A 24,081-nucleotide genomic window follows, 5' to 3' on the forward strand; every position below is an offset into this window, starting at 1 on the left:
ACCCCAGGCAGAAGTGAGGAAGGCGCTGGATGAACTGTACACAGTCATAAACAACTATGAAACAGAACACCTGGAGGCCTTGTTCATTGTGGCCGGAGACTTCAACAAAGCCAACCTCAAGAGTGTACTGCCAAAATTCCACCAGCACATCTGCACCACCAGGGGCGACAACACTGCTACTCAAAAATCAAGGGCGTCTACCGTTCCATCCCCCGACCGCACTTTGGGAAATCAGACCATAAGACTGTGCTCCTTCTCCCGGCTTACAAGCAGAAACTCAAGCGGGAGAATCCAGCTAAGAAGGTTGTGCAGTGCTGGTCCGAGGAGACAGAAGAGCTCTTAAATATGGACAGTGGACTGGTCCATATTTAAGAACTCAGCGACTAACTTAAATGAGTATGTCACCACCGTCACAGACTTCATCAGCAAATGTGTGGACGACTGCGTGCCAAAGAAAGCAGTACGTACGTTCCCCAACCGGAAACCATGGCTCAACCGCGAGATTGACTCCCTACTGAAGGACAGATCTGAGGCGTTCAAGGCAGACGACCCTGTCCTATACAAGAAATCCAGGTACGACCTCCGCAAAGCCATCCGAGATGCCAAGAGAGAATATCAAACTAAGCTAGGGTCACAGACAGACTCTCGGCGGTTGTGGCAAGGACTAAACAACATAACGGGCTACAAAGCGAAGCCGAGCAGTATCTCTGGCAGCAGTGCACCCCTCCCCGATGAACTTAATGCATTCTATGCTCGGTTTGAGCAGGTAACCAACAATCCGCTATTGAGTGCCCCAGCAACCCATAATTCACCCATACCCACCATCAGTTTCCGAAGTCAGATCGGCCTTCCTGAAAGTGAACCCACGGAAGGCGATGGGCCCAGACGGGATCCCTGGTCGTGCACTCAGAGCCTGCTCGGACCAGCTGGCAGAGGTTTTCACAGACATCTTTAACCTATCCCTACTCCACTCCGAGGTCCCCACCTGCTTCAAGAAGACCACCATCATACCGGTACCAAAGAAGAACCAGGCAACGTGCCTCAATGACTACCGCCCGGTGGCCCTGACGTCAGTTGTAATGAAGTGCTTTGAGAGGCTGATCATGAAGCGCATCACCTCCATACACCCGGAACGCCTTGACCCACTTCAATTCGCATACCGTCGCAACCGGTCCACATCAGACACCATTTCCCTGGCCCTACACTCATCCCTAGAGCATCTCGAAAACAAGGACTCCTACATCAGACTCCTATTTATTGACTACAGCTCCGCCTTCAACACCATAATCCCAGCCAAGCTCATATCAAAGCTCCAAAACCTAGGACTTGGCTCCCCACTCTGCAACTGGATCCTTGACTTTCTGACCAACAGACCAGTCAGTAAGAATGAACACCAACACCTCCTCCACAATAGTCCTCAATACCAGTGCCCCGCAAGGCTGCGTACTTAGCCCCCTACTCTACTCCCTGTACACACACGACTGCATGGCAAAACTTGGTTCCAACTCCATCTACAAGTTTGCTGACGATACGACCATAGTGGGCCAGATCTCGAATAACGACGAGTCCGAATACGGGAGGGAGATAGAGAAGCTAGTGGAGTGGTGCAGCGACAACAATCTCTCCCTTAATGCCAGCAAAACTAAAGAGCTGGTCATCGACTTCAGGAAGCAAAGTACTGTACACACCCCTGTCAGCATCAACGGAGCCGAGGTAGAGATGGTGAGCAGTTTCAAATTCCTAGGAGTGCACATCACCAAAAATCTATCCTCGTCCACTCACGTCGACGCTATCACCAAGAAAGCACAACAGCGCCTATACTTCCTCAGGAAACTAAGGAAATTCGGCATGTCCACATTAACCCTTACCAACTTTTACAGATGCACTATAGAGAGCATCCTATCGGGCTGCATCACAGCCTGGTAACTGCTTGGCCCAGGACCGCAAGGAACTTCAGAGAGTCGTGAATACCGCCCAGTCCATCACACAAACCTGCCTCCCATCCATTGATTCCATCTACACCTCCCGCTGCCGGGGGAAAGCAGGCAGCATAATCAAGGATCCCTCCCACCTGGCTTACTCACTTTTCCAACTTATTCCATCGGGCAGGAGATTCAGAAGTCTGAGAACACGCACGAACAGACTCAAAAACAGCTTCTTCCCCACTGTCACCAGACTCCTAAATGACCCTCTTATGGACTGACCTCATTAACACTACACCCATGTCTGCTTCATCCGATGCCAATGCTTATGTAGTACATTGTATATATTGTGTTGCCCTATTATGTATTCTCATGTATTTGCTTGAATTCTGTTTAATTCCCTTTTCTTCCCATGTACTGAATGATCTGTTGAGCTGCTTGCAGAAAAATACTTTTCACTGTACCTCGGTACACGTGACAATAAACAAATCCAATCCAATCCAGTCAGTTACAAAGGAAATAGGTCAGTCAGTTACCTGGGAAATGGGTCAGTCAGTTACCTGCGAAACGGATCAGTCAGTTAGCTGGAAAAGGGGTCAATCAGTCACCTGGGAAAGGCTAGTCCACTACGTGGGAAATTAGTCAGTTACCTGGAAAACGGCTCAATCAGTTACCTGTGAAACAGGTCAATCTGTTACCAGGGAAATGGATCAGTCCATTACCTGGGAAACGGGTCAACCAGTTACCGGGGAAACGAGTAAGTCAGTAACCTGGAAACGGGTCAGTCTGTTACCTGAGAAAATTGTCAGTCAGTCTGGTTGTGTCACACAGCAACATCTGGGCGGAAGTCATTACCTCTCTGCGCTGTATTGCTTCTCTCAGGAGCTGCACTACATCCTTTCCCACACAGTCTGAAACATTGAATCCCTTGGTCCAGTTTAACAAGATCCCCTGCAGTGTGGAATGGAGATGGGATTAGTGAACATGTGATTGAATATTTATCACTTCATCGAATAAATTTTGTTCCATTTAAAACACATATAAGTTTGTACTGGCTGCATTATGCTCTGAGACTGTGTGATGCAACACAGGGCCAAGACAGTAACATCTCAGCTGGCCTCTCACCTGATCCAGTTTGGTCTGTTCACAAGGGAAGGAGAAGGTAAATCCTAGCGGAAGCCGTTCTGTGATCTTCTGACTTGACAGGAACTTGGCAATACAGTCCACAACATGATCAAAGAGCTAAAAAGGAGCAGAGATTAGTGGTTCTCCAGAACTCACACTGAAAGAAGTATCAGTTAATGTGAGTCACCTCGACATAATGCTGGGCAGCGTTAACACTGAGCGACAGGATGAAGGACAATCAGATTGGTAATTAAGAATGACCCTGGTTAAGATGGAGTACACCTAAAGAGACAAATGCAGCCAAACACTCACCAACAACGCCCTCCCTATCCACCTTCACGTGGTGAACCTCCTGTGAGTTCTGGGTATTATTTGAGCTGAAATTCAATTTTATTCATTTGAGACTTTAACCAAAAAAAGGCAACAGGACATAGTCCAATGAAATAACTCAGGAAACTTTGCAAAGTTATGAGTTAATACGTAACAAAGCACGACAGAGAATTTACGGAGGTACTACGGCTTTTGCTTTCTTTGTCCGCTTAAGGCACAAGACGAAATTCAGCTTTGTTCCTTCTCGTAACCTCTGTGATCTTCTGCTTCCCTGTGGACAGCAGTCTCTGCAAACCTCACTTTCAAACTTGGTGCATGCCTTGCTTATTGAAAGTGCTGTTTATTAACCATTTCCAATCCACAAACCATAGCGTGATCATCCGAGTAATAAGGACTTTTCCTTTTTCTCCCATGTCCATCAAGTGTACTCTCAGATTTACTTTTTGTGGTGGGTACATGTCTCCTTCCTGGGGTGAAGAGGATGTTTTGCTACCTGTGTGGTAGGTAACATGTGCTACTCAAACCTTGGTTAGTGATGAGGTCTTTTGAATCTCTATGAAGAAGACTCAAACTTGTCCAGTAGTAACAAAAGGTTTATTGAATAACTATAACAATAATTGAATGAGTTCTTTACTTTAACTTTGATACTAGTGATAAGGTTAACAAGATCTAACTGCGGTAATTACACGTAACTCCACTAGCTATCTGAACTAGTCTGCTATTGCCTTTGTCACAGTGCACCCGAGAGAGAGAGAGACCCAGTGTGGTTGCCTTTTATACCCCTGTTGGTCCGGCCATCTCGTGATCATGTGGTGCTGCTGATTACACATTAACCCCTTGTGTAAATGCACATATAGAGATCACTACAACCCCCTTTTTTCGTGTTACATATTTTCTGTATGTTGCAAAGAAAATTGAACAAACATAATGGATGCAGTTTGCAAATGCATTACATAAAATCAATGAGTTAGGACATCAAATGTTAATACATTTAGACTCAGGATTTTTTGCTTGCGTGAAATAGGTAGACAAATGATGTTATGTACAAGTTGTGATGATCTTGATGATTATACAAAGCCAATTAATATTTATGAGTCCAATCTTAATTTTTTTTTTAAATTTGAGCCCATACTTTACGAGTTTGTTCGGTCAAGTTGCTTTCTTCTTTTGCTATTGACGTGGTGATGTTGATGTTGTTATTTATTTGTAAATATCATCAGTATTCCTGTGTTTAAGTAACCAAGAAGTCATCAATGAGGTGTTTGAATGGTCAAATCACTTTATTGTCTGATTTATGTTTTATTTTCGATGCTTGCAGTAGCGATTCTGTGTTACATGTTTGTTGTCTGACCTGGACTTTTTCTTGTGTTTGTGGTATTGATTCTGTATGTCATCTTTGTTGGCTGACCTGGACTTTTTCTTGTGTTTGTGGTATTGATTCTGTATGTCATCTTTGTTGGCTGACCTGGAATTTTTCTTGTGTTTGTGGTATTGATTCTGCGTGTCAGCTTTCTTGAAAGCTGGTTTGCTTGTTTGTTGTGGAGCAAATGTGAATTTGTGATATTTTTTGTCATGCATTGGCATGTTTGTATGCTTGCCATTGTTTTGCTGTGCTGTGGCATTGTCCTTCATGTGCAGAGTTGTACCATGTTGTACAGATCGTTGTTTCATTGTTGTTGTTTCTGTCATGTTTGTTTTCATTGTCGTTCTTGGTGTTGTCATTCTTTTTGTTGTTTTTGTCGTGCTTGCTGTTTCTGTTTTTGTTGTTTTCTCTGTTGTTCTTGTTATTTTTCTTGTCATGCTTGTTGTTTCTGTTATGCTTCTTGTTGTTTTTGTTGTTCTTGTTGCGCTGCATGTTGTTTTTGTTGTTCTTCTTGTTGTTCTTGTTTCTGCTGTGCTTATTGTGGGTTTTGTTGTTCTTGTTGGGCTCAATGAGTGTTCCATGTGGATGATTTGAGTCATTGTCACAGTTATTGGTGTCAGTGTCCTTTGTGGTATCTGTTACATTGAGCGTTTCTTCTTGAGAATTGTGAGAATGATCTGATGTTGCATTGATGTTGGTGACATCAGTCATTTGTGGTGGATTCGATTCCTCTTCTTTGCTTCCTTGGTACTCCTCTTCTAGAGTCATTTCTGGTTCACTTGAAACATCATTGATTTCTTGGTGCTCCTCTTTTGGAGTCATTTCAGGTTCATTTGAATCATCTTTGGCTTCTTGGTGCTCCTCTTCTGGAGTCAAAATCTTTAAGATTTCTATTGACGTGGTCTCTCTGGACTCTTGGTGCTCCTCTTCTGGAGTCATAATCTTCAAGATTTAGATAGATAGAGAAATACAGCACAGAACAGGCCCTTCGGCCCACGATGTTGCGCCGAACATTTGTCCTAGGTTAATCATAGAATTTTGGACAATTTTCCATGGCCAATCCACCCAACCTGCACATCTTTGGACTGTGGGAGGAAACCGGAGTACCCGGAGGAAACCCACGCAGTCACGGGGAGGATGTGCAGACTCCACACAGACAGTGACCCAAGTCGAAATCGAACTTGGGACCCTGGAGCTGTGAAGCAATTGTGCTATCCACAATGCTACCGTGCTGCCCTTAAGAAGTTAACCTACACTCCATTATTCTACCCTAATCCAAGTACCTATCCAATAGCCGCTTGAAGGTCCATAAATTTTCTGACTCAACTACTACCACAAGCAGTGTATTCCATGCCCCCACTACTCTCTGGGTAAAGAACCTACCTCTGACATCCCCTCTATATCGTCCACCATTTATCTTAAATTTATGTCCCCTTGTAATGGTGTGTTCCACCCGGGGAAAAAGTCTCTGACTGTCTACTCTATCTATTCCCCTGATCATCTTATAAACCTCTATCAAGTCGCCCCTCATCCTTCTCCGTTCTAATGAGAAAAGGCCTAGCACCCTCAACCTTTCCTCGTATGACCTACTCTCCATTCCAGGCAACATCCTGGTAAATCTCCTTTGAACCTTTTCCAAAGCTTCCACATCCTTCCTAAAATGAGGTGACCAGAACTGCACACAGTACTCCAAATGTGGCCTGACCAAGGTTTTGTACAGCTGCATCATCACCTCACGGCTCTTAAATTCAATCCCTCTTCTAATGAACCCTAGCACACCATAGGCCTTCTTCACAGCTCTATCCACTTGAGTGTCAACTTTCAAAGAACTATGAACATAGACCCCAAGATCTCTCTGCTCCTCCACATTGCCAAGAACCCTACCATTAACCCTGTATTCCGCATTCAGATTTGTCCTTCCAAAATGGACAACCTCACACTTGTCAGGGTTAAACTCTATCTGCCACTTCTCAGCCCAGCTCTGCATTCTATCTATGTCTCTTTGAAGCCGACAACAGCCCTCCTCACTATCCACAACTCCACCAATTTTCGTATCATCTGCAAATTTACTGACCCACCCTTCAACTCCCTCATCCAAGTTGTTAATGAAAATCACAAACAGCAGAGGACCCAGAACTGATCCCTGCGGTACGCCACTGATAACTGGGCTCCAGGCTGAATATTTGCCATCCACCACCACTCTCTGTCTTCTATCGGTTAGCCAGTTTGTTATCCAACTGGCCAAATTTCCCACTATCCCATGCCTCCTTACTTTCTGCATAAGCCTACCATGGGGAACCTTATCAAATGCCTTACTAAAATCCATGTACACTACATCCACTGCTTTACCTTCATCCACATGCTTGGTCACCTCCTCAAAGAATTCAATAAGACTTGTAAGGCAAGACCTACCCCTCACAAATCCGTGCTGACTATCCCTAATCAAGCAATGCCTTTCCAGATGCTCAGAAATCCTATCCCTCAGTACTCTTTCCATTACTTTGCCTACCACCGAAGTAAGACTAACTGGCCTGTAATTCCCAGGGTTATCCCTATTCCCTTTTTTGAACAGGGGCACGACATTCGCCACTCTCCAATCCTCTGGTACCACCCCTGTTGACAGCGAGGACGAAAAGATCATTGCCAACGGCTCTGCAATTTCATTTCTTGCTTCCCATAGAATCCTTGGATATATCCCGTCAGGCCCGGGGGACTTGTCTATCCTCAAGTTTTTCAAAACGCGCAACACATCTTCCTTCCTGACAAGTATTTCCTCAAGCTTATCAGTCTGCTTCACGCTGTCCTCTCCAACAATATGGCCCCTCTCGTTTGTAAATACTGAAGAAAAATACTTGTTCAAGACCTCTCCTATCTCTTCAGACTCAATACACAATCTCCCACTACTGTCCTTAATCGGACCTACCCTCGCTCTAGTCATTCTCATATTTCTCACATATGTGTAAAAGGCCTTGGGGTTTTCCTTGATCCTACCCGCCAAAGATTTTTCATGCCCTCTCTTAGCTCTCCTAATCCCTTTCTTCAGTTCCCTCCTGGCTATCTTGTATCCCTCCAGCGCCCTGTCTGAACCTTGTTTCTTCAGCCTTACATAAGTCTCCTTCTTCCTCTTAACAAGACATTCAACCTCTCTTGTCAACCCTGGTTCCCTCACTCGACCATCTCTTCCCTGCCTGACAGGGACATACATATCAAAGACACGCAGTACCTGTTCCTTGAACAAGTTCCACATTTCACTTGTGTCCTTCCCTGACAGCCTATGTTCCCAACTTCTGCACTTCAATTCTTGTCTGACAGCATTGTATTTACCCTTCCCCCAATTATAAACCTTGCCCTGTTGCATGCACCTATCCCTCTCCATTACTAAAGTGAAAGTCACAGAATTGTGGTCACTACCTCCAAAATGCTCCCCCACTAACAAATCTATCACCTGCCCTGGTTCATTACCAAGTACTAAATCCAATATGGCCTCCCCTCTGGTCGGACAATCTACATACTGTGTTAGAAAAGCTTCCTGGACACACTGCACAAACACTACCCCATCCAAACTATTTGATCTAAAGAGTTTCCACTCAATGTTTGGGAAGTTGAAGTCGCCCATGACTACTACCCTGTGACTTCTGCACCTTTCCAAAATCTGTTTCCCAATCTGTTCCTCCACATCTCTGCTGCTATTGGGGGGCCTATAGAAAACTCCCAACAAGGTGACTGCTCCTTTCCTATTTCTAACTTCAACCCATATTACCTCAGTAGGCAGATCCCCCTCGAACTGCCTTTCTGCAGCTGTTATACTATCTCTAATTAACAATGCCACCCCCCCCCCCCCCCACCTCTTTTACCATCCTCCCTAATCTTGTTAAAACATCTATAACCAGGGACCTCCAACAACCATTTCTGCCCCTCTTCTATCCAAGTTTCCGTGATGGCCACCACATCGTAGTCCCAAGTACAGATCCATGCCTTAAGTTCACCCACCTTATTCCTGATGCTTCTTGCATTAAAGTATACACACTTCAACCCATCTCCTTGCCTGCAAGTACTCTCCTTTGTCACTGTTACCTTCCCCACTGCATCACTACGTGCTTTGGCGTCCTGACTGTTGTCTACCTTAGTTGCTGGACTACAGATCCGGTTCCCATACCCCTGCCAAATTAGTTTAAACCCTCCCGAAGAGTACTAGAAAACCTCCCCCCCAGGATATTGGTGCCCCTCTGGTTCAGATGCAACCCATCCTGCTTGTACAGGTCCCACCTTCCCCAGAATGCGCTCCAATTATCCAAATACCTGAAGCGCTCCCTCCTACACCATTCCTGCAGCCACGTGTTCAACTGCACTCTCTCCCTATTCCTAGCCTCGCTATCACGTGGCACCGGCAACAAACCAGAGATGACAACTCTGTCTGTCCTGGCCTTTAACTTCCAGCCTAACTCCCTAAACTTGTTTAGTACCTCCACACCCTTTTTCCTACCTACATCGTTGGTACCAATGTGCACCACGACTTCTGGCTGCTCACCCTCCCCCTTCAGGATCCTGAAGACACGATCAGAGACATCCCTGGCCCTGGCACCCGGGAGGCAACATACCTTTCGGGAGTCTCGCTCGCGACCACAGAATCTCCTATCTATTCCCCTAACCATTGAATCTCCTATTACTATTGCTTTTCTGTGCTCCCCCCTTCCCTTCTGAGCCCCAGAGCCAGACTCAGTGCCAGAGACCTGGCCGCTGGGGCCTTCCCCCGGTAGGTCATCCCCCCCAACAGCATCCAAAACGGTATACTTGTTTTGAAGGGGAATGGCCACGAGGGATCCCTGCACTGTCTGCCTGTTAGTTTTCTTTCCCCTGACTGTAACCCAGCTACTCTTGTCCAGTACCTTTGGTGTGGCTACCTCCCTGTAACTCTTCTCTATGACCCCCTCTGCCTCCCGGATGATCCGAAGTTCATCCAGCTCCAGCTCCAGTATCTTAACACGATCTCTGAGGAGCTGGAGTTGGGTGCACTTCCCGCAGGTATAGTCAGCGGGGACACCAGTGGTATCCCTCACCACCCACATCCTACAGGAGGAGCATGCAACTGCCCAAGCCTCCATCCCCTCTTACTTTACATAATTAGCTGCCCCTTGGACCAACTGGACCTCCGCCCTCCGACTCTACTTCCAGTCAGCTGCACTCTAAACTCCTGGCTCCCTTCACGCTCTTTGATAAATATAGGAAATGAAATGTCAGGAGCACCTTACTCCCTCCTCACCTAACTCCCTCAGTCACCAAACTCTCACTGTAGCACTCAAATGCAACAAGCTCAGCACTCCCTCAGTCACCAAACTCTCACTGTAGCACTCAAATGCCACAAGCTCAGCACTCCAGTGCAAACAAAGTATGCACTGTAACTAGCTCCTATTTATACTGTGACTCTAGCTTCTGAAAACTGACCTAATGCAATTAACTAATTAACAAGCTCCAGCTGCAAGTAAGTCCAAGTAGAACCTTGTTTAAAGCTGATTCAAAATTCACCTTCTTATAGACCAAACAGCAACTTTTAAGTTAATTAACTAAATAAAAGGAATACTAGACTTTAAATAAAAATGAATCCTTATACTCCCTCAGTCACCAAACTCTCACTGTAGCACTCAAATGCCACAAGCTCAGCACTCCAGTGCAAAAAAAAAAAAAAAAAAAAAAATGGTCTCTGGACTCATGGTGCTCCTCTTCTGGAGTCAAAATCTTCACGATTTCAATTGACGTGGTCTCTCTGGACTCATGAGTAGCCCTCCTCTGATTGTTGAGTGCTTCTGTACAGACGAGCTGAGATCTGTCAGTTTTGCTGTGATCCTGCACATCCTGTACGTCAATTGTGATCACATTGTCACTGTTTTTGCATGTAGTGGGTAGATATTCAGTGTCTCCTTGTTGGTTAAATGAGCTGGGTAGACTTTCATAGATCAGAAATTGGCTAGTTGAAAGAAGACAGAGGGTGGTGGTTGATGGTAAATGTTCAGAATGGAGTTCAGTTACGAGTGGCGTACCACAAATCTGTTCTGGGGCCGTTGCTGTTTGTCATTTTTATAAATGACCTAGAGGAGGGCACAGAAGGTTGGGTGAGTAATTTGCAGGCGACACTAAAGTCGGTGGAGTTGTAGACAGTGTGGAAGGATGTTACAGGTTACAGAGGGACATAGATAAGCTGCAGAGCTGGGCTGAGAGGTGGCAAATGGAGTTTAATGTAGAGAAGTGTGAGGTGATTAATTTTGGAAAGAATAACAGGAATGCGGAATATTTGGCTAATGGTAAAATTCTTAGCAGTGTGGATGAGCAGAGGGATCTCGGTGTCCATATACATAGATCCCTGAAAGTTGCCACCCAGGTTGATAGGGTTGTGAAGAAGGCCTATGGTGTGTTGGCCTTTATTGGTAGAGGGATTGAGTTCCGGAGCCATGAGGTCATGTTGCAGCTGTACAAAACTCTGGTACGGCCGCATTTGGAGTATTACGTACAGTTCTGGTCGCCTTATTATAGGAAGGACGTGGAAGCTTTGGAACGGGTGCAGAGGAGATTTACCAGGATGTTGCCTGGTATGGAGGGAAAATCTTATGAGGAAAGGCTGATGGACTTGAGGTTGTTTTGTTAGAGAGAAGAAGGTTAAGAGGCGACTTAATAGAGGCATACAAAATGATCAGAGGGTTAGATAGGGTGGACAGTGAGAGCCTTCTCCCGCGGATGGAGGTGGCTAGCACGAGGGGACATAGCCTTAAATTGAGGGGTAATAGATATAGGACAGATGTCAGAGGTAGGTTTTTTACGCAAAGAGTGGTGAGGCCGTCGAATGCCCTACCTGCAACAGTAGTGAACTCGCCAACATTGAGGGCATTTAAAAGTTTATTGGATAAGCATATGGATGATAATGGCATAGTGTAGGTTAGATGGCCTTTAGTTTTTGACTTCCCATGTCGGTGCAACATCGTGGGCCGAAGGGCCTGTACTGCGCTGTATCGTTCTATGTTCTATGTTCTTCTAGTGGCTCAAATAAGCTGGGTAGACTTTCATAGACTGCTGCTGGTTGCGCAGATAAGGTGCATAGACCATCATAGTCTTGTTCATGCATGGCGTTCTCTATGGAGTGTTTGCTTGCTTCCATTTTTGAGTCTGTCACCGAGCTGTCTGTGGAGGCTTGCGTCACTTTCTCTGTGGAGTCTTTCATCGCTCTCTCTGTGGAGTCTTTCACCGCTCTCTCTGTGGAGTCTTTCATCGCTCTCTCTGTGGAGTCTGTCATAATTCTCTCTGTGGAGTCTTTCATCACTCTCTCTGTGGAGTCTTTCATCGCTCTCTCTGTGGAGTCGTGCAGTGTTCTTGCTGTAAAGTTGGTCTGTGCTCTCTCAACGGAGTCATTCTGTGCTCTCTGTGTGGTGTTGTCTTCTTCTTGGGTATTTGACAGGTTGCTGTCATCCAATGTATCAACGATCTGCCATGGCATCATGGTATTGGAATCATCTACCATGAGTAGAGTCGTGTTGAGCTTTGCAACCGTGTTGCTGATGCTGTGATCAGCAGATCCGTATAACTCAGCCATGTCTGAGTTGTATTGTGTGTATTGTCAGTAGACAAATCATTTCTTATTGTTTTGGAGTTGTTATCGTTCTCTTCATGTTCAATGACCAAATCATCTTCTTGGGTTTCGGATTTGTCATTGTGCTCTTCACGTTGGGTGGTGCAGAGTGCTTGTTCCAGGATGTTGTGAAAGTTATTTTGAACTGCTGGTGTAAGTTCAGAAATTGTTCTGTCTTTTGAGGTAAGAAAATTGGGTTTTGCAGCTTTAAATTTCTTTTTTTAAATTTTTGTGCATTTCCCTTTTAAGTGGGCGTGGTCCAGGTCCTCGGATATCATGCTGCTCGTGATGTCATGCGTAGGGCTCGATTGCGTATGCGCAATCTGAGTTTCCTTTACTGTGCGCTCTTTTCGCAACTGTGAATGCGCGGCTTCTTGCGCATGCGCAGAACACTGTTTCGCCGGATTTCGTCTTTTAGTGTAGTGCGCATGTGCGGCCTGGCCAGACTGGACATGCGCAAGATGGCTGCCGCTCAGAACGTCTGCCTTCTTCTGTTTCAATCCTGCCTCTGCCTCGTGGTGACTTTTTGCGTCATTTTTATCGATTTTGTTTTTTAGATAATGACTCTGTGTTTGTTGTTATGGGCCAGGGTGTAGAGAACCCCAAAGTGTATCATGGAATTCACCTGACCCACAACTTGTAATAGATTGTGGTATGGGGAGGACATGGCCCACCTTATAGGTGTGGTACAGCGGAAATGGAAAAGTATTTTTTAAAGCAAAACAATGTTTATTCTACGAACTCCAGTTAACCTTTTTAAAACATACAGTGAACATCTTAGCAGCCATTAATTAAAATACAACCCCCAAAGAATACAACACAAAGTAATGCTTAATAACTTCTCAAACAACATCCAGAAGACAGAAGAAACACCTTTTGACAGAAGCACATTAGGTTAAAGTCACTACTGTTTTTAGTTTTAAATCACCAGGATCGATTTACAGTCTTTGGATTACAGAGAGAGATTAGGCAGCAAACAGCCTAAAACGAAAATAAAAAGCTGACAGACAGCCCAGCTCCATCCACACTCTGACATCACTGATAAACATACATTTCTTAAACACCCATTTCTTAAAGGTACTCTCATATGACATTGTAAAGACTCAAAATATTGATTCTTTTTTTGTTCATAAGCAAGGCATTTTTGTATAGCAGTTTCTAGAGTTAGATACTTATCTTGTGAAAGTTCTTCCTTCAAATTTTTGCCACGTAGTCCATAAATTAATTGAGCCATTATCATAGTGTCTCTGAAATCAACATAATCGCAGCCTTGTGGTATTAACTTGAGATTTAATAAAATCCTTCCGTTTCTCTGGCATTTATGACAAGAGTTAAATCTTTGCAGCATCTCACCAGACTCTTACAGTGTTCATCAACTTTTTTGTGTATTACTTCTAATTTGGTGTTGTCTTCACCTTTTAAATAATTAAAGCAATTGTAGATTTCTCTAGTTTCATGCCCTCCTATTGAGAGTAGTAGTGCTATTTTTGTTTCGCCAGAGACCATGCTTAAATTATTAGCTGCGATAAATATTTGGAATATCTGTTCAAATCTTTTCCAGTCATAACTTAAATTACCGGTTGTTTCCAGCTGCCCCAGAGATCCAATAAGTCCCATAGTTAGTCGTCGAGGATCCATTTGCTGCAAAGTCTTCCAGAGTCGAATATCAGGTCTGAATTTTCTTCTCTTTTTGTCTAACCTAATCTAACTAGTTCTGTTAAAGCCAACACGCCTGGTATCATGTTTTGTTACCTGTGTGGTAGGTAACATGTGCTACTCAATCCTTGGTTAATGTTGAGGTCTTCTGATTCTCGATGAAGAAGACTCGAACTCGTGCAGTCGTTAAAAAAAGTTTCATTGAGTAACTATAAAAATAATTGCATGAGTTCTTTACTTTAACTTTGATACTAGTGATAAGGTGAACAAGATCTAACCACAGTAACTATACATAACTCCACTAGCTATCTGAACTAATCTGCTATTGCTCTAGTAACAGTGCACCCAAGAGAAAGAGAGAGAGACCCAATGTGATTGCCTTTTATACCCCTGTTGGTCCGGCCCTCTAGTGATCATGTCGTGCTACTGATTACACATTAACCCCTTGTGTACATGCACATCTAGAGATCACTACAGAGGAGAGGGTACTCGGCAATTGCTATCTCATATCATGCTCCATGTTTTATGGATTTGGTGTTACAGCACCCCACTGCACCCCGCTACAAGCTGCTATGTGGACCGATGGGGCAGTTCCTATTTAGTGAGTTCTCACAGTGAGCCAGAGAAGACACAGCCAGAGTGAGACACAACAAAGAGTGAGTTTGGGAATTTGAAGCGAGGTGGGAATTGAATCTGGCTGGGGAGGAGGGTGGCAAGTAGTTTTTCTTGTCATTGTCCATTTATTTATTTATTTATTCTTTTGTATTTTGGAATTGTAGTTGTAGAAGAGAACCTAAGGTGGCAGGAGATCCCAGACCCGTGGCATGCTCCTCGTGGGTGATCTGGAAGCTCAGGGACACGTCCACTGACTGTGGCTCTTTCACGTGCAAGAAGTGTGTCTAAGGGCAGCACGGTGGCGCAGTGGTAGCACTGCAGTCTCACGGCGCCGAGGTCCCAGGTTCAATCCCGGCTCTGGGTCACTGTCCATGTCGAGTTTGCACATTCTCATCGTGCATGCGTCGGTTTCGCCCCCACAACCCAATGATGTGCAGGGTAGGTGGACTGAACACATTAAATTGCCCCTTAATTGGAAAAAATGAATTGGGTACTCTAAATTTATTTAAAAAAAAGAAGTGTGTCCAGTTGCAGCTCCTGTTAGACCGCTTGACGACTCTGGAGCTGTGGAAGGACTCACTTTGGAGCATCCACGATGCTGAAGACGTCGTGGATAGCACGTTTAGCGAGTTGTTCACACTGCAGGTGAAAATTACGGAGGGGGTAGAAAATGGGTGACCAAAAGACAGAGCAAGAGTAGGAAGGCAGTGCAGGTGTCCCTGCAGTCATTTCCCTGCAAAACACGTATACCGCTTTGGATACTGTTGAGGGAGATGGCTCACCAGGGGAAGGCAGCAGCAGCCAGGTTCATGGCACCGTGGCTGGCTCTGCTGCACAGCAGGGCAGGAAGAAGACTGGCAGGGCTATAGTGATAGGGGACTCGATCGTAAGGGGAATAGACAGGCGGTTCTGTGGACGCAATCGAGACTCCAGGATGGTATGTTGCCTCCCTGGTGCAAGCGTCAAGGATGTCTCTGAGCGGCTGCAGGACATTCTGGAGGGGGTGGGGGGGGGGGGGGGGGGGGTGAACAGCCAGCTGTCATGGTGCACATAGGCACCAACGACAAAAGGTAAAAAACGGGACGAGGTCCTACAAGCTGAATTCAGTGAGTTAGGAGTTAAACTAAAAAGTAGGACCTCAAAGGTAGTAATCTCAGGATTGCTACCAGTGCCACGAGCTAGTCAGAGCAGGAATGTCAGGATAGATAGGATGAATGCATGGCTCGAGAGATGGTGCAAGAGGGAGGGATTCAAATTCATGGGGCATCAGAACCGGTTCTGGGGGAGGTGGGACCCGTACAAACCAGATGGTCTGCACCTGGGCAGGACTGGAACCAATGTCCTGAAGGGGGGGGGGGTGTTGCTAGAGCTGTTGGGGAGGGTTTAAACTAATGTGGCAGGGGCGTGGGATCCAATATAGGAAGTCGAAGGGAAGTAAAATGGGGCCGGAAACAAAAAGCCGGAAGGGGGAAAGTGTAATGCAGAGAAGCCACAGTCAAAAATCAAAAAGGGCCACAGTACTGGGTACAGTGACTGAGGAGAGTGTGAGAAGGGAGGTGGCCAATGCAGGATTGAGGGTATTGTACCTAAATGTGCGCAGTACACGGAACAAGGGAAATTAGCTTGTTATGCGCATTGAAATTGGCCGGTACGATGTTGTGGGCATCACAGAGACGTGGCTGCAAGGGAATCAGGGCTGGAATCTAAATATCCAAGGATATATGTCCTATCGAAAGGACAGGCAGATGGGCAAAGGGGACGGGGTTGCATTGTCAGTAAGGAATGAAGTTAAATCGATAGCAAGGAGTGATATAGAATCAGAAGGCATAGAATCTCTGTGGGTAGAGTTGAGGAATCACGAAGGTAAAAAGACCCTGATGGGAGTTATGTACAGGCCCCCCCAGCAGTAGTCAGGATGTGGGACAGAAAATAAATCAGGAAATAGAAAAGGCATGTAAAAAGGCAATATTACAATAATCATGGGGGACTTCAACGTGCAGGTGGACTGGGAAAATCAGGTTGGTAGCGGATCCCAAGAAAGGGAATTTGTGGAATGTCTAAGAGATGGTTTTTTGGAGCAGCTTGTGACAGAGCCTATTAGGGTACATGCAATTCTGGATTTGGTGATGTGTAATGAGGCAGACTTGATTAGGGAACTTAAGGTGAAGGAACCCTTAGGGAGCAGTGACCACAATATGATAGAATTTACCCTGCAGTTTGAGAGGGAGAAGCTGCAATCAGATGTAACGATATTACAGTTAAATAAGGGTAACTACAATGCCATGAGGGAGGAGCTGGCCAGAGTTGATTGGGAAAGGAGCCCAGCAGGGAAGACAGTGGAACAGAAATGGCAGGAGTTTTTGGGGGTTATTAGGGAGGCACAACAGAAATTCATCCCAAGGAGGGGGTGGGGAGGACAAGGCATCCATGGCTGACGAGGGATGTCAAGGACAGCATAAAGGCTAAAGAAAAAGCATACAAAGTGGCGAGGATTAGTGGGAAAGCAGAGGATTGGGAAGCCTTTAAAAGCGAGCAGAGGACAACTAAAAAAGCAATAATGGGGGAGAAGATTAAGTATGAGTGCAAGCTAGCTAGTAATGTAAAGGAAGATAGGTAGGGATTTTTTTCAATATATAAAAGGTAAGAGAGAGGCAAAAATAGACATTGGACCACTGGAAAACGTGGCTGCAAAAGTAATAATAGGAAACAGAGAAATAGCAGACGAATTGAATAGTTACTTTGCATCAGTCCTCATGGTGGAAGACACCAGTGGGATGCCAGAGCTCCAGGAGAACCAGGGGGCGGAGGTGAGTGCAGTTAACATTGCTAAGGAGAAGGTTCTGGGGAAACTGAAATGTTTGAAGGTGGATAAGTCACCAGGACCGGATGGACTACACCCCAGGGTCCTAAAAGAGATAGCTGAGGAAATTGTGGACACATTAGTGATGATCTTTCAGGAATCACTGAAAACAGGAAGAGCCCCAGAGTACTGGAAGGTGGCTAATGTAACACCACTGTTTAAGAAAGGAGGGAGGCAGAAGATGGGAAATTATAGGCCGGTTAGCCTGACTTTGGTCATTGGGAAGATTTTAGAGTCTGTTATTAAAGATGAGATCGCGAAGCACTTGGAAGTGCATGGTAAAATAGGACTGAGTCAGCACGGCTTTGTCAAAGGGAAGTCATGTCTGACAAATCTGTTAGAGTTCTTTGAGGAGGTAACAAGGAAGCTAGACAAAGGAGAACCAGTGGACGTGATTTATTTAGATTTCCAGAAGGCCTTTGACAAGGTGCCGCATAGGAGACTGTTAAATAAGTTAAGAGCTCATGGTGTTCAGGGTAAGATCCTGGCATCGATAGAGGATTGGCTGACTGGCAGAAGGCAGAGAGTGGGGATAAAGGGGTCTTTTTCAGGATGGTAGCTGGTGACTAGTGGTGTGCCTCAGGGGTCTGTGCTGGGACCACAACTTTTCACAATATACATTAATGATCTTGAAGAAGGTACTGAATGCACTGTTGCTAAGTTTGCAGATGATACAAAGATCTGTTGAGGAGCAGGTGGTATTGAGGAAGCAAGTGGGCTGCAGAAGGACTTGGGCAGGCTAGGAAAGTTGGCAATGCAGTGGCAAATGAAATACAATGTGGAAAAGTGTGAGGTTATGCACTTTGGAAGGAGGAATTGAGGCATAAGCTATTTTCTAAACGGGGAAATCCTTCGGAAAGCAGAAGCACGAAGGGAGTCCTTGTTCAAGATTCTCTTCAGGTTAATGTGCAGGTTCAGTCGACAGTTAAGAAGGCAAATGCAATGTTAACATTCATGTCAAGAGGGCTAGAATACAAGACCAGGGATGTACTTCTGGGGATGTATAAGGCTCTGGTTAGACCCCATTTGGAGTAGTGTGTGCTGTTTTGGGTCCCATATCTAAGGAAGGATATGCTGGCCTTGGAAAGGGTCCAGAGGAGGTTCACAAGAATGATCCCTGGAATAAAGAACTTGTCGTATGAGGGACGTTTGAGGACTCTGGGTCTGTACTCGTTGAAGTTTAAAAGAATGAGAGGGGATCTTATTGAAACTTACAGGGTTCTGCGTGGCCTGGATAGAGTGGACATGGAGAGGATGTTTCCACTTGTAGGAAAAACTAGAAGCAGAGGACACAATCTCAGACTAAAGGAACGATCCTTTAAAACAGAGATGAGGAGGAATTTTTCAGCTAGAGGGTGGCGAATCTGTGGAACTCTTTGCCGCAGAAGGCTGTGGAGGCCAAATCACTGAGTGTCTTTAAGACAGAGATAGATAGGTTCTTGATTAATAAGGGGATCAGGGGTTATGGGGAGAAGGCAGAATGGGGATGAGAAAATATCAGCCATGATTGAATGGCGAAGCAGACTCGATGGGCTGAGTGGCCTAATTAGACATTAGAACACTACAGCGCAGTACAGGCTCTTCGGCCCTCAATGTTGCGCCGACCTGTGATCACCTGATTCTGCTCCTATGTCTTATGGTCTTATGGGAGGAAACCGGAGCACCCAAAGGAAACTCACGGAGACATGGAGAGAATGTGCAGACTCCACACTGACAGTCACTCAAGGTCGGTATTGAACGCAGGTCCCTGGCTTTGTGAGGCAACTGTGCTAACCACTGTGCTACCATGCTCTCTCTCTCTCTCTCTGCTAAAGTGATTTAAGAGGCTCCCAGCCAGACCTGTGAAAGGTACTCCTACTTAAAAGTATGCAGATGGTAGTCAGACCTGTGAAAGGGATTACTGGTTTGAAAGGCTGCAAACAGGTTCTCCCACCAGGTCTGTAACAATTTAATCCTCTGTCTAATTGTCTGAGAAAAGCACAGTCTGAGGACGCTCTTCACGATCCAGCCAAAGTCTATGTACAGAGATCAGACCAGCAGAAAAGGAAGACTCGACATAATGGAGTCTGCAGTAAAGTCTCAGGGACACAGCTCCAGTAATATCTCAGGCAGACGGAGGCACTATCTGCTGGTGGAAGGATAGAATTGCACCGACCTGAATCTCTTGGGTAAATCGATTTCCCAGGGGGTGACATTTTGGAGAAAAATGATGCCTACGGAGGCCACAACCCCAGCAGCAAAATTAATCTCAAACCTTTTCCTCCAATTCCCGATATGTTAATCCTTCCTCTATTCCTTCACTGTGTGTCTATCTTGTGTGTATCTGGAAGAAGTAATGCATATGCTCTGTGAAATGTGTAGCGCCTTCTCCACTTACACCATCGGGTTCAAGTTTACTGAAGGAGGTCATTTTCTTTTCTTACTGGAGAAGTCGCTTGTTCTCGACAATGAAGGTTACTCGGAGGAAAAAACTTGTTTATTCCTTGTCGTCAATGTAATAATCTCGCTAAGGCCAGTCTTCCGACACATAACGGTAAAGGTTGCAGACGTGATTTACAATGCACAAGTCCAAGCCCGGGGACCGACAGAACACCGGGCCGATTGAAGCAGCTGGTTTTAAACCACCACTGCTTGTTTCCCATTGTGCTAGCTCCCAGCCGCTCAATAGGGAAGTTCATACTCTGCAAAGTCCATGGGAAGATTTATTGATGATGTCCTTCATGGCCACCATAACTAACCAACAGCAAACAGAGAACAAGCTAACGAGCGGAGTACCACAGGAATCAGTGCTGGCGTCGAAAAACTTAGATGAAGGAACCAATTGTATTGTAGCCAAATTGCTGATGATACAAAGATAGGGAGAAACCAAGTTGTGAGGAGAATACAAAGAGTCTGTAAAGAAATATAGATAGGCTAAATTAGTGAGCGAAAATCTAGTAGAGTATAATGTGCAAAGATGTGAACTTGTCCACTTCAACAGGGAGAATGGAAAAACAATGCATGATTTAAATGCAGAGAAAGATTTCAGAATGCTGTCATACAGAATCCCTCTGGGTGTCCTGGAATTCAAATATTAACATATTTCCAGCGATTGATTGGAAAGACAAATGGAAACTTGGCTCTCATTGCAAGTGGGGTGGAGTGTAACATAGGGAAATAGTGCTTTCATGGTAGAGGGCGATGATGAGACCACAACTAACGTACTGAGTATAGTTTTGGTCTCCTTACTTAAGGAGAGATATACTTGCATTGGAAGCAGTTCATTCAGTGGGTTAATTCTTTGAGGAAGTGACAAAGTTAATTGATGAGGGAAGGGCTGTAGATGTCATATACATGGACTTTAGTAAGGCGTTTGATAAGGTTTCCCATGGCAGGTTGATGGAAAAAGTGAAGTCGTATGGGGTTCAGGGTGTACTAGCTAGATGGATAAAGAACTGGCTGGGCAACAGGAGACAGAGAGTAGTGGTGGAAGGGAGTGTCTCAAAATGGAGAAGGGTGACTAGTGGTGTTCCACAGGGATCCGTGCTCGGACCACTGTTGTTTGTGATCTACATAAAAGACCTGGAGGAAGGTATAGGTGGTCTGATTAGCAAGTTTGCAGATGATATTAAGATGGGTGGAGTTGCAGATAGCGAGGAGGACTGTCAGAGAATACAACAAAATATAGATAGATTGGAGAGTTGGGCAGAGAAATGGCAGATGGAGTTCAATCCAGGCAAATGCGAGGTGATGCATTTTGGAAGATCAAATTCAAGAGCGGACTATATGGTCAATGGAAGGGTCCTGGGGAAAATTGATGTACAGAGAGATCTGGGAGTTCAGGCCCATTGTAACCTGAAGGTGGCAACGCAGGTTGATAGAGTGATCAAGAAGGCATACAGCATGCTTGCCTTCATCGGACGGGGTATTGAGGACAAGAGTCGGCAGGTCATGTTACAGTTGTATCGGACTTTGGTTAGGCCACATTTGGAATACTGCGTGCAGTTCTGGTCGCCACATTACCAGAAGGATGTGGATGCTTTGGAGAGGGTGCAGAGGAGGTTCACCAGGATGTTGCCTGGTATGGAGGGTGCTAGCTATGAAGAAATATTGAGTAGATTAGGATTGTTTTCATTGGAAAGACAGAGGTTGAGGGGGGACCTGATTGAGGTCTACAAAATTATGAGAGGTATGGACAGGGTGGATAGCAACAAGCTTTTTCCAAGAGTGGGGTGTCAGTTACAAGGGATCACGATTTCAAAGTGAGAGGGGGAAAGTTTAAGGGAGATGTGCGTGGAAAGTTTTTTACGCAGAGGGTGGTGGGTGCCTGGAACGCTTTACCAGCGGAGGTGGTAGAGGCGGGCACGATAGCGTAATTTAAGAGGCATCTAGAAGGGTATATGAACGGGCGGGAACAGAGGGAAGTAGACCTTGGAAAATAGGAGATAGGTTTAGATAAAGGATCTGGATTGGCGCAGGTTGGGAGGGCCGAAGGGCCTGTTCCTGTGCTGTAATTTTTCGTTGTTCTTGATTCCAGGGATGAAGGGATTGTTTTATAAGGAAAGATTGAGCAGGTTGGAATACTCATTATAGTTTAGATGATCTTATTAAAACATCGGATTCTGAAATGGGTTAACAAGGTATATGCAAAGAGAATATTTAATCTCTTGGAGAATCTAGAGTACTAGGCAGACTTTCAAAATAATGGTTCTCCCATTAAAGATGGAGATGAGGAGGAATTCCTTCCTTCAGCGTCTATGGAATTCTTTTCCACAGAGAGCAGTGGAATCTGGTTCATTGAACAAATTTAAACCTGTGTTTCACAGAACTTTGAGCAAGAAGGATTGAAGATTATGGAGGAGGCAGAGATGTCGCGTTAAGCCCACAAACATAATAGGCACGACCTTATTGAATGCCAGGGCGGCTCGAGGAGCCAAATAGATTATTCTTGCTCCTAATTCATATGTTCGACATGTTCTTATTAAATTGCTGGTTGAATGAATGTGTCCTTGTTGGGTATAGTTGGATATAGTTGATTACACAACAGGTTTTAACACAATGATCTAAGATTGCACAGCTGCCATTCGTGTATTTATCTGTGACTTTACCTGTTTTTCACTCCCCTGCATGACCTCCTGAGGGAGCCTGTAGGTTTGATTAATCAGCTCCTTTCCACCTTTGGTCTGGGGACAAAACCTCACCAGTAAAACACGGAAATTCGTGCCACCAAGGTCCAAGGCCAGAAAGCGGCCATTCTCTGTGATCAAAGAGCAAAATTAAATCAGCAGCAACCTGGTCACTGAACCCTCACCCTCCAAATGGCAAATAGTGGGGCAGCATGGTAGCATGGTGGTTAGCATAAATGCTTCACAGCTCCAGGGTCCCAGGTTCGATTCCCGGCAGGGTCACTGTCTGTGTGGAGTCTGCACGTCCTCCCCGTGTGTGCGTGGGTTTCCTCCGGGTGCTCCGGTTTCCTCCCACAGTCCAAAGATGTGCGGGTTAGGTGGATTGGCCATGCTAAATTGCCCCTCACCCTCACTGAACCCATTACCCTCACTGACCCCATCACCCTCACTGACCCCGTCACCCTCACTGACCCCATCACCCTCACTGACCCCATTACCCTCACTAACCCCATCACCCTCACTGAACCCATTACCCTCACTGACCCCATCACCCTCACTGACTCCATCACCCTCACCGACACCATCACCCTCACTGACCCCATCACCCTCACTGAACCATCACCCTCACTGAACCCATTACCCTCACCGACCCCATTACCCTCACTGACCCCATCACCCTCACTGACCTACATCACCCTCACTGACCTACATCACCCTCACTGACCCCATCACACTGACTGACCCCATCACCCTCACTGACCCCATCACCCTCACTGACCCCATCACCCTCACTGACCCCATCACCCACACTGATCCCATCACCCTCACTGACCTCCATCACCCTCACTGACCTCCATCACCCTCACTGACCCCATTACCCCCACTGGCCCCATCACCCTCACTGACCCCATCACCCTCACTGACCTCCATCACCCTAACTGACCCCATCACCCACACTGAACCCATCACCCTCACCGACCCCATCACACTGACTGACCCCATCACCCTCACTGATCCCCATCACCCTCACTGACACCTGTCATCCCTACTGACCCTTGTCACCCACCCTGACCCCGTCACCCTCACTGACCCCATCACCCTCACTGACCCCGTCACGCTCACTGACCTCCATCACCCTCACTGACCACGTCATCCTCACTGACCCCATTGCCCTCACTGACCCCTGTCACCCTCTGCCCCCATCACCCTTGCTGACCCCGTCACCCTCACTGATCCCTGTCACCCTCACTAACCACATCACCCGCACTGACCACATCACCCTCACTGACCCCATCACCCTCACTGACCCCATCACCCTCACTGATCCCATCACCCTCACTGACCCCATCACCCTCACTGACCCCATCACCCTCACTGATCCCCATCACCCTAACTGACCCCATCACACTCACTGATCCCATCACCCTCACTGACCCCATCATCCTCACTGACCCCATCACCCTCACTGATCCCCATCACCCTCACTGATCCCC

The 24,081-nt window shown here is 45.9% G+C and overlaps 1 protein-coding gene across 1 annotated transcript in view; it reads right to left on the bottom strand.

Moving 5' to 3' along the window:
- LOC119965014 (hexokinase-1-like) overlaps positions 1 to 24,081 on the bottom strand; it is a 75,093-nt gene that overhangs the window by 47,497 nt on the left and 3,515 nt on the right. Inside the window, exons 2-4 of the mRNA XM_038795219.1 lie at positions 22,571 to 22,719; positions 3,048 to 3,164; positions 2,778 to 2,873 (exon numbers count right to left, since the gene is read on the bottom strand). Of these exons, the coding sequence (XP_038651147.1) occupies positions 2,778 to 2,873; positions 3,048 to 3,164; positions 22,571 to 22,719 (362 nt within the window). The remainder of the gene's footprint in view (positions 1 to 2,777; positions 2,874 to 3,047; positions 3,165 to 22,570; positions 22,720 to 24,081) is intronic.

Source organism: Scyliorhinus canicula, chromosome 4 (assembly GCF_902713615.1).
Source record: "Scyliorhinus canicula chromosome 4, sScyCan1.1, whole genome shotgun sequence".
Taxonomy (NCBI): Eukaryota; Metazoa; Chordata; class Chondrichthyes; order Carcharhiniformes; family Scyliorhinidae; genus Scyliorhinus; species Scyliorhinus canicula.